The sequence below is a fragment of the Macaca fascicularis genome, chromosome 4, assembly GCF_037993035.2.
Source record: "Macaca fascicularis isolate 582-1 chromosome 4, T2T-MFA8v1.1".
Taxonomy (NCBI): Eukaryota; Metazoa; Chordata; class Mammalia; order Primates; family Cercopithecidae; genus Macaca; species Macaca fascicularis.
The window spans coordinates 138117493-138126059 of NC_088378.1; the positions used below are offsets into that span (position 1 = coordinate 138117493).

The 8567-nt window shown below is 56.9% G+C and overlaps 1 protein-coding gene across 6 annotated transcripts; it reads left to right on the forward strand.

Moving 5' to 3' along the window:
* The first annotated feature begins 455 nt into the window (after positions 1-455).
* On the forward strand, positions 456-8152 carry BAK1 (BCL2 antagonist/killer 1). Of its 6 annotated transcripts, none has more exons than XR_012433899.1 (7): positions 456-690; positions 3060-3160; positions 4794-4929; positions 5279-5422; positions 6178-6197; positions 6491-6671; positions 6798-8152. XR_012433899.1 is itself a non-coding variant. In XM_015444431.3 (7 exons), the coding sequence occupies exons 3-7, from the start codon at positions 3091-3093 to the stop codon at positions 6900-6902; spliced, it is 636 nt and encodes a 211-aa protein (XP_015299917.1). In that variant the 5' UTR covers positions 456-690; positions 2748-2898; positions 3060-3090; the 3' UTR covers positions 6903-8152. The 6 variants fall into 6 exon arrangements, 5 of the variants coding, with proteins under 5 accessions (XP_015299917.1, XP_005595290.1, XP_065400217.1 ...); XM_015444431.3 differs by lacking the exon at positions 6178-6197 and adding an exon at positions 2748-2898; XM_005595233.4 differs by lacking the exon at positions 6178-6197 and adding an exon at positions 2789-2898.
* Positions 8153-8567: the final 415 nt, after the last annotated feature.

Genomic DNA, 8567 nt, shown 5'->3' on the forward strand with positions numbered 1-8567 from the left:
CAAGTGCTGGGATTACAGGCATGAGCCACCACGCCCGGCCCAGAACTGATTATTAACCCAGCTCAGTGACCTTTAGAGAGCACCTTAAACCAGCTGAGCCTCTGTTTGTTCATCTGAATGGGTATTGTCAACAGCACTCACTTACAAGAGTTGTTGAGAAGATCCAACGAGACAATAGTTGCTAAAGTGCCAGGCATGCAGCAGTGCTTAAGAAACTTCTCACCCTGGGTTTTTTATTGGTATTGATTGATGTAGAGATGGGGGAGAAGATCAAAGACAAGGATTGAGAATCAGGGATGGGAAAAGCAGTGGGCCACTGACAGCCGCTCTGCCTGGCTGGGAGGTGGGGTGGGGAAAGTGGGCGGGAGCTGCTCCTGGGCCTGGCCCACCCAGATCACCCCTCCGGGCTGCAGGCCTGTGCGTCTGCATCCGGTGGCCACAGAGCAACTTCCTCTAGAGGGAGCTGATTGGAGCCGGTTGCCGCTGGCACCTCTATGATCACTGGAGTCTCGCGGGTCCCTCAGGCAGCACAGGGACAAGCAAAGGCTACATCCAGATGCCAGGAATGCACTGACGCCTGTTCCTGGAAGCCGAGCTCCCACTCAGCCCCTGGGAGCAGCAGCCGCCAGCCCCTCGGGACCTCTCTCTCTGCCCTGCTGAGCCACCCGGGTTGGGCCAGGATCCTGGCAGGTAAGCTGGAAGGGTCCTGCCCGTCCTCCCAAATCTCAGCAGCCCCAGCCCCAGGGTGGGGCAGGGAGCCTGCCAGGAGCCGGGTGGGGAAGGGGAAGCTCAAAGCTTACCTGGGCAGGTCCGCCTGCCCGGCTGGGGACCTGATCGTGGCAAGCCTACTTCTGGCTGCCCCTCACAGCTTCCCCTCTTGCCCCAGCCCTGGATGCCGGAGAACTGTGAGAACTGGGTCCTTTAACAGTCTGGGAGATGGGGGTGGAGGTCAGAGCCAAGGTCAAGGGCAGAGAGAGAACTTTCTCAGCGCTTCCTGCTGCCCAACATCCCTAGACTGGGTCCAGGGCCTGGCCAGGCATGTATCCCTGGGGAACATTCATCAGGGCCCAGCAAGCCCAGGAAGTCGGGGGTGGCTCCCCTCACCGGGAATTTAGGCCACTTGGATTGGGGGACAGAGCTAGGCCTGAGTCAGCATAGGTTGCTGGCCTTGGGGGGTGTCCTGAGGCTCTACCTGCTCCCCTCAGGAGCCTGGGTTGTTGGTAGAGGGAGTTGGGGGTGCCGTCAGCATCCTCTGGCCCTACTGTCCTGAGGGTGCTGGGTTCTGGAGACTGGGGAAGAAGGAAGGCCATCTTATTTAAGGAGCTCCGGGGGGGTGGGGGTTTTATTTTTTGTTTTTTGAGACAGAGTCTCACTCTGTTGCCCAGGGTCGAGTGCAGTGGCGCGATTTCGGCTCACTGCAACCTCTGCCTCCCAGGTTCAACCGATTCTCCTGCCTCAGCCTCCCGAGTAGTTGGGACTACAGGCGTGCGCCACCATGCCCAGCTAATTTTTGTATTTTTAGTAGAGACGGCGTTTCATTATGTTGGCCAGGCTGGTCTTGAACTCCTGACCTCGTGGGCCACTGTGCCCGGCTGCAAAGTTCTGTTTTAACAAGGCCTTGCCCCTAGAGGTGGAGGAAAGGAGAGTCTGCCTTCGCCCTGTCCGTGTCCGGCAGAGCAAGGAGTGGGGAGCTGGGTGAGGGCACAGGTGGTCCAGTCCTCCTCCACCCCTTCTCGAGAGCTCTTGGGGCAGTTTCGAAAACACTCCCAGGCCTAGCGGAAGGAGGGTGGGCGAAGGTCCCCAGGCCCTGGGCGGTGGGGGTGGGGCTGTGTGCTTGGCCCAGGGTGGGGCTGCACACCCCCTGCCTCTGAGATAGGAGGAGGGCGCTTTCCTTCTGAGGGCCGGAGGGTGCCTGGGGAAATGGGGCTCTGGGAGGGGTGCAAACTGAAAGTGAAACAGCTGACATCCAGGAAACGCCCTGATGAGGGGTCACAGCACGTTGGTGCTGCGGTCGGGACCAGGCAAAGAGGAAAGTTGGCTGGGGACAGAAGACTAGGTGTGTGGTGGGAATACGAGGCAGGTTGTGGGGCTTCGAAGAAGGCCCTGATCCTGAGGGCTCCCTCCGGTCACTGCAAGGCAGGGGTGAGGAAGGCACAGGCAGGAGGTAAACAGGGAAAGTTGCCCTGAGAAGGGACACCCTCTGAGGTCCACAAACAAGAAGAAATCTTAAATGCTTGTTGAGTACATGGACTCATGGAGATTCAGACAAACAACCCGACTTTCCGTCACTAATGATGTGACCTCGGGCACTCAACTCTTTATGCCTCACTTTTCCAGGCTGCAAAGTGGGTATGATGGTGCTCACCCTGCTGGGTTCATGTGAGTTTTCAATGTTCAACACCCAGAGTGCTCCTAAGTGGGAGAGTATATCTTAGGCTCTCAGGAAATGTTTGCGGCTAACAGCCCAGAGTTAAAAAACAGGTGTGTTCTGACCAGCCAGAGGGAAGTAGGGCCTCTGAGGGCAGCCTTCATGGGCCATTGGCTGGGCAGTGGCTCGCTTGCAATAAGCATGTGCTGGGTGGGCTGCAGGAGGCCCCAGGAACAGCTAAAACCCCCCAGGCTCTTGCCCCAGGAGTGGTATGAGCTTGAGAGCCAGCGGGCACTGCTGCAGCCACACTCTCCTCGAGGGTGCAGATACCTCAGTCTGCCCTTGGCTGCCTCACCTTCTTACCCTGTCTCCCTCGAAGGGTCACCAGTGAAGTGCTCAGAAGTTGTTTCCTCCCAGCAGACTTCACTGGGACCCATGCTGGAGTGAGAATAAAAAGTCCCAGAGGAAGCCAGGCACAGTGGCTCACACCCGTAATCCCAGCACTTTGGAAAGCAGAGGCAGACTCACAGGTCAGGAGTTTGAGACCAGCCTGGCCAAAGTCCCAGAGGACTGAGGGCCTTTCTGGGAATGGGGAACCCTCTCTCCTATGTGGACATGGCAACCTGTCTGGGGTCCCCAATCACAGGTCCATGCTCACCCCATCTCTGCTTTTTCTCGCCCATCCCCGCAGGCTGACCCCGTCCTCCACTGAGACCTGAAAAATGGCTTCGGGACAAGGCCCAGGTCCTCCCAGGCAGGAATGCGGAGAGCCTGCCCTGCCCTCTGCTTCTGGTAAGGGTCTTCCTGCCCCTCACCCATCCCATAACCATGAGTGCTGTCATAAGGATGGAAGGAGCAGGACTCAGAGGCAGGCTCCTTCACCTCGGTTCACCCACTGTGGGTGGGAACCCACGGGCTCAGAGGCTGAAGCTGCTGTCAAGGTTAAGCCTGGGAGGGGGAGGAGTCTGGACTGGGGAGGGCCTGGAGGTTGGGAGAGGCCAGGAAGTGAGTGTAAGGTGGGCACAGTGCCACCGGAGCAGAGGGCGGGGTCAGGGGCGAGGGAGGCAGGAAGTAGAGTGAGGTCTGGCTGCTGTATCCCTCCAGCTGGAGAAATAAGGAAGTAAGCTGGCCAATCACCCAGTCAGGTCTGCTCAACAGGGAACGCAATTATTGTGACTTGGGGAGGAAGTAAGATGGCTGCCCTCCTTCCTTCTTCCCAGGGGACAGCCAGGGAAGCCCCAGCTCACACCCCACGGTGGGCTGTTCCCTGGACTTGGGAATCAGCTCCCAGGTCTGTCACTATCTCCCTGTGTGACTTTTCTGGGTTGAGGCTACAATTTCAGATTTTGTTTCCCACATTTCCCTGCACACAAAGGGCTGCGGAGCTGAGATGTACTAACGTAGACTCAAGAGCCCAAATGCCCGGGACTGTCCCAGCTCCCCGGCTTGTTCTGGCTATATGATCTTGCACACGTTAGACACCCTGTGTCATTTTCCCCCTGAAATCTGGAGATTGCCTGCTCCCAGGGCTACTGTGAGGACCCAATGCAAGTGCTGGAACAACTCTCCACACAGCATAAGTTCTAGGGCGGCTAAGGCTCTGAAGTAGGGATCTTTCTTTTCTTTCTTTTATTATCTTTCTTTCTTTTCTTTTCTTTTTTTTTTTTTTTTTTTTTTTTTTTTTTCTGAGACGGAGTCTTGCTCTGTAGCCCGGGCTGGAGTGCAGTGGCCGGATCTCAGCTCACTGCAAGCTCCGCCTCCCGGGTTTACGCCATTCTCCTGCCTCAGCCTCCGGAGTAGCTGGGACTACAGGCGCCCACCACCTTGCCCGGCTAGTTTTTTGTATTTTTAGTAGAGACGGGGTTTCACGGTGTTAGCCAGGATGGTCTCGATCTCCTGACCTCGTGATCCGCCCGTCTCGGCCTCCCAAAGTGCTGGGATTACAGGCTTGAGCCACCGCGCCCGGCCAAGCCACCGCGCCCGGCCCTTTCTTTTCTTTCTCTTTCTTTTCTTTTCTTTTCTTTTCTTTCCAGAGTTTCACTCTTATTGCCTAGGCTAGAGTGCAGTGGCGCGATCTTGGCTCACTGCAACCTCCGCCTCCTGGGTTCCAGTGATTCTCCTGCCTCAGCCTCTTGAGTAGCTGGGATTACAGGCATGTGCCACCACGCCCGGCTAATTTTGTATTTTTAGTAGAGACGGGTTTCTCCATGTTGGTCAGGCTGGTCTTGAACTCCGGACCTCAGGTGATCTACCCGCCTCGGCCTCCCAAAGTGCTGGGATTATAGGTGTGAGCCACTGTGCCCGTCCAGGATATTTCTTTCCATGGGTGAGGACAGCTATGGCCTTAGGAAGAGCGAACCCTCTATAAGGCATGGGGCTGCCAGGGTTCGGCCCTCTCTCCCTGACTCCCAGCTTTGATCCTCAGAGGAGCAGGTAGCCCGGGACACAGAGGAGGTTTTCCGCAGCTACGTTTTTTACCGCCATCAGCAGGAACAGGAGGCTGAAGGGGCGGCTGCCCCTGCCGACCCAGAGATGGACACCTTGCCCCTGCAACCTAGCAGGTAAGTTACAACCGCTGGGCCCACAAGGACATCTTCAGGGAGGCAGTGGCTCGCACGGGTCTCTGTGCAGGTCCTGGGAGCTGGGGAGACCTGAGGGGTCTTGCCCTTCTCTCATGGTTGCTCCTCTTTCATGTTGGGCTCCCACCCCCATCCAGGACCTTGTATCCTTTTTAGCCCATGCCCGCTCCTTGTCCCAGAGGCCAACACTCGTGTCTTAGAACATTGTCGGGGACCTCCAAGAAGGGGTGCACAGGGCCATGGACAGCTCAGGCAGAACCCCTCTGCCATGAGCCAAGGCCTGGCCCTGACTGCCTGGTTCCGCTCACCTGCCTGCCTCCTGCTCCTACAGCACCATGGGGCAGGTGGGACGGCAGCTGGCCATCATCGGGGACGACATCAACAGACGCTATGACTCAGAGTTCCAGACCATGCTGCAGCACCTGCAGCCCACGGCAGAGAACGCCTATGAGTACTTCACCAAGATTGCCTCCAGGTACCCCTGCCGGCTCCAGTCACTCCTCTGTCCTGTCACAACCACACCATACCCTGCCTGCATGATGCGCTCCTGGCATGGGGAGATGCCTTCTGTCAGTGTCCAGTGTCTGCTGTGAACTCACATGTGGTCTCAGCCCCCTGTTTTTCTCTCTCGGGGTCCCAGACTCGTCTTGTGGGCATTAGCTCACAGCTCTTTTGATCTCTGACTCCAAGGACTTGACTGGTTAGATCAGGACTCTAGAGGGGGCCTGAGGTGGGGATGTCGCCCACAGCTCCCCGGCCCAGCTGGGACACAGCTATCCTTCATGGTTCCAATTTGACACCACATATCACACTGAAGATGGTAAGGGTGCTAACCTCTGCCAGGTCCTAGAAATGGCTCCTAGTTGCTATAATCTGGCATCCAAGTGGTTAAAGACACCAAATATTTGGGTGTAAATCCAAGCTTTGCCCCTTCTGCCTTTGTGAAACTTCCTAGCCCTTAGTCTCCTGGTTTGTAAAATAGGGAAAATATGCTTAGCTCAGTGTCCTCCTTACAAAGTGTTAGCCATTGCTACCACCAGAGTTAGGGAGGTCAGTGTCGGGGTAGATTGAAGCGGGAGGTGAAGATAGGAGTGATGGATTTTAGAATTAGTGCTCAGAGCTGAAATATCCAGCCCGTGAACTTAGAGGCCAGCCTTCATACCACTGTGATGACAGGAACTACCCTAATCTTCTCTGTCCTTTTCTCTCTGCCGTCTCTCGGGCTGCCAGGCCAGCAGCAACACCCACAGGTAATCTCCCTGCGGATTCCATCCACTCGCTCTGTCCTCTGCCCTCTCTGTGCCCCACTGCACCTGAGCGTACACCCCAGCAGTGGCATCCAGCTCATCTGGCCCTGAGCTTTCTCCTTTCGCAGAGACCCGGGTTGTTCCCAAATACAGGCCAGGCTGGGGTAGCCTCTGTGGCCTTAATTCACAACCAAGCTATATTTAGTTTTCAGCTGGGAGAGGGGTGGGAGAGGCCAGGCAGGCTGAAGGGCTCCCTGGGGGCTCTCCACCAACGGTATGGGATGCTCTACCCACAGCCTGTTTGAGAGTGGCATCAACTGGGGCCGTGTGGTGGCTCTTCTGGGCTTCGGCTACCGTCTGGCCCTACACGTCTACCAGCACGGCCTGACTGGCTTCCTGGGCCAGGTGACCCGCTTCGTGGTCGACTTCATGCTGCATCACTGCATTGCCCGGTGGATTGCACAGAGGGGTGGCTGGGTGAGTATCCAAGGATTGCAATGTCCTCCCTGCTGTTGGGGCTGCCCCTCTCTCAGGCCCCGCCCCTTCCCTGGGTGCCTGTATTTTCTGCCAGCCTCTCTGTGACCACCTTGTTTCTCCCGGCAGGTGGCAGCCCTGAACTTGGGCAATGGTCCCATCCTGAACGTGCTGGTGGTTCTGGGTGTGGTTCTGTTGGGCCAGTTTGTGGTACGAAGATTCTTCAAATCATGACTCCCAAGGGTGCCCTTTGGGGTCCCAGCTCAGACTCCTGCCTGGACTTAAGCCAAGTTTTTGCCTTCTCCGCTCCCTTGCAGGGGTCCCCCCTCAAGAGTACAGAAGCTTTAGCAAGTGTGCACTCCAGCTTCGGAGGTCCCCTGTGTGGGGGCCAGTCAGGCTGCAGAGGCGCCTCAACGTTGCATGGTGCTAGTGGGCCCTCTCTGGGCCCAGGGGCCGTGGCCTCCTCCCTCGGCTCTCTGGGACCTCCTTAGCCCTGTCTGCTAGGAGCTGGGGAGACTGATAACTTGGGGAGGCAAGAGACTGGGAGCCACTTCTCCCCAGAAAGTGTTTCATGGTTTTAGCTTTTTATAATACCCTGTGAGAGCTATTCCCACCATTCTACCTGAGGCCAGGACGTCTAGGGTGTGGGGGTTGGTGGGTATACCCTATGTTCCCCAGGATTCAGCTGTTATGGAAGATCAGAGCCTAAGAGCTGGGACTGGGACTTGAGCCTGGTCCTGGCCCTCCCTAAGCATCGTGTGTCCCAGGAGCAGGACCTACTAGGAGAGGGGGGCCAAGGTCCTGCCCAACTCTCCCCCTGCTCCCATTCCTCCCTCCGACCATACTGCCTTTGCAGTTGGACTCTCAGGGATTCTGGGCTTGGGGTGTGGGGTGGGGTGGAGTCGCAGACCAGAGCTGTCTGAACTTAGGTGTCAGAAGCCTCCAAGCCTGCCTCTCAAGGTCCTCTCAGTTCTCTCCCTTCCTCTCGCCTTATAGACACTTGTCCCAACCCATTCACTACAGGTGAAGGACCTCACCCCCATCCCTGGGGGCCTTGGTTGAGTGGCCTGCTAAGGCCCCTCCTTGCCTCGACTACAGGGCTTAGGACTTGGTTTGTTATTTCAGGGAAAAGGAGTAGGGAGTTCATCTAGAGGGTTTTAAGTGGGAGGACTATCAACACCACTAGGAATCCCAGAGGTGGGATCCTCCCTCATGGCTCTGGCACAGTGTAATCCAGGGGTGTAGATGGGGGAACTGTGAATACTTGAACTCTGTCCCCTCACCCTCCATGCTCCTCACCTGTTTAGGTCTCTCCTCAGGGTAGGGGTTAGAGTGCCTTCTCTACTGGGCACAGCCTAGGGTCTTGTGGGAGAGGGGGGAGAAGTTCTTGATTCAGCCAAATGCGGGGAGTGGGGGGGCAGATGGAGCCCATAGGCCACCCCCTATCCTCTGAGTGTTTGGAAATAAACTGTGCAATCCCCTCACCCTGACTTAGTAGTTTTTGTATTCTCTGCTACCCCTCTTTGCATCAGGCCAGACTGTGGGAACCTGCGCGTGCCTGGCACGCTTCTGGCTTATTACTGAAAAAACCTCACACTAGGCCCCCAGAATCCCATAGAGGTCTGAGTATGGTTCTGCAGCCCCCAGCCCGATGGAAGGCCTCGGCCCCTCCCCATGCACTTCCTTCATCTCTTTGGGTTTCATGCAGTTTCCCACCCTTTAGGGAATCTGGAAGATCCTTTAGCTACGGAGCTGGTGGAGCAGCTGCACATATCTGAGGACCCCCACAGGCCACCTCAGACCTGGGCTGAATTCTTCTCCCAGCCTGGGGTTACCACCCACGCTGGTCCAAAAGGCCCTTCTCCCCCACATTTAGCTCTGCCTGGGACACAATGTCCC

What these genes read in the sequence shown, in the direction of transcription:
- BAK1 (XM_015444431.3), top strand. Translation starts at nt 3,091, where the DNA reads ATGGCTTCGGGACAAGGCCCAGGTCCTCCCAGGCAGGAATGCGGAGAG. An exon ending in TGCCCTGCCCTCTGCTTCTG is followed by an intron (nt 3,161 to 4,793) that starts GTAAGGGTCTTC and finishes TTTGATCCTCAG; the next exon opens with AGGAGCAGGTAGCCCGGGAC. An exon ending in TTGCACAGAGGGGTGGCTGG is followed by an intron (nt 6,672 to 6,797) that starts GTGAGTATCCAA and finishes TTCTCCCGGCAG; the next exon opens with GTGGCAGCCCTGAACTTGGG.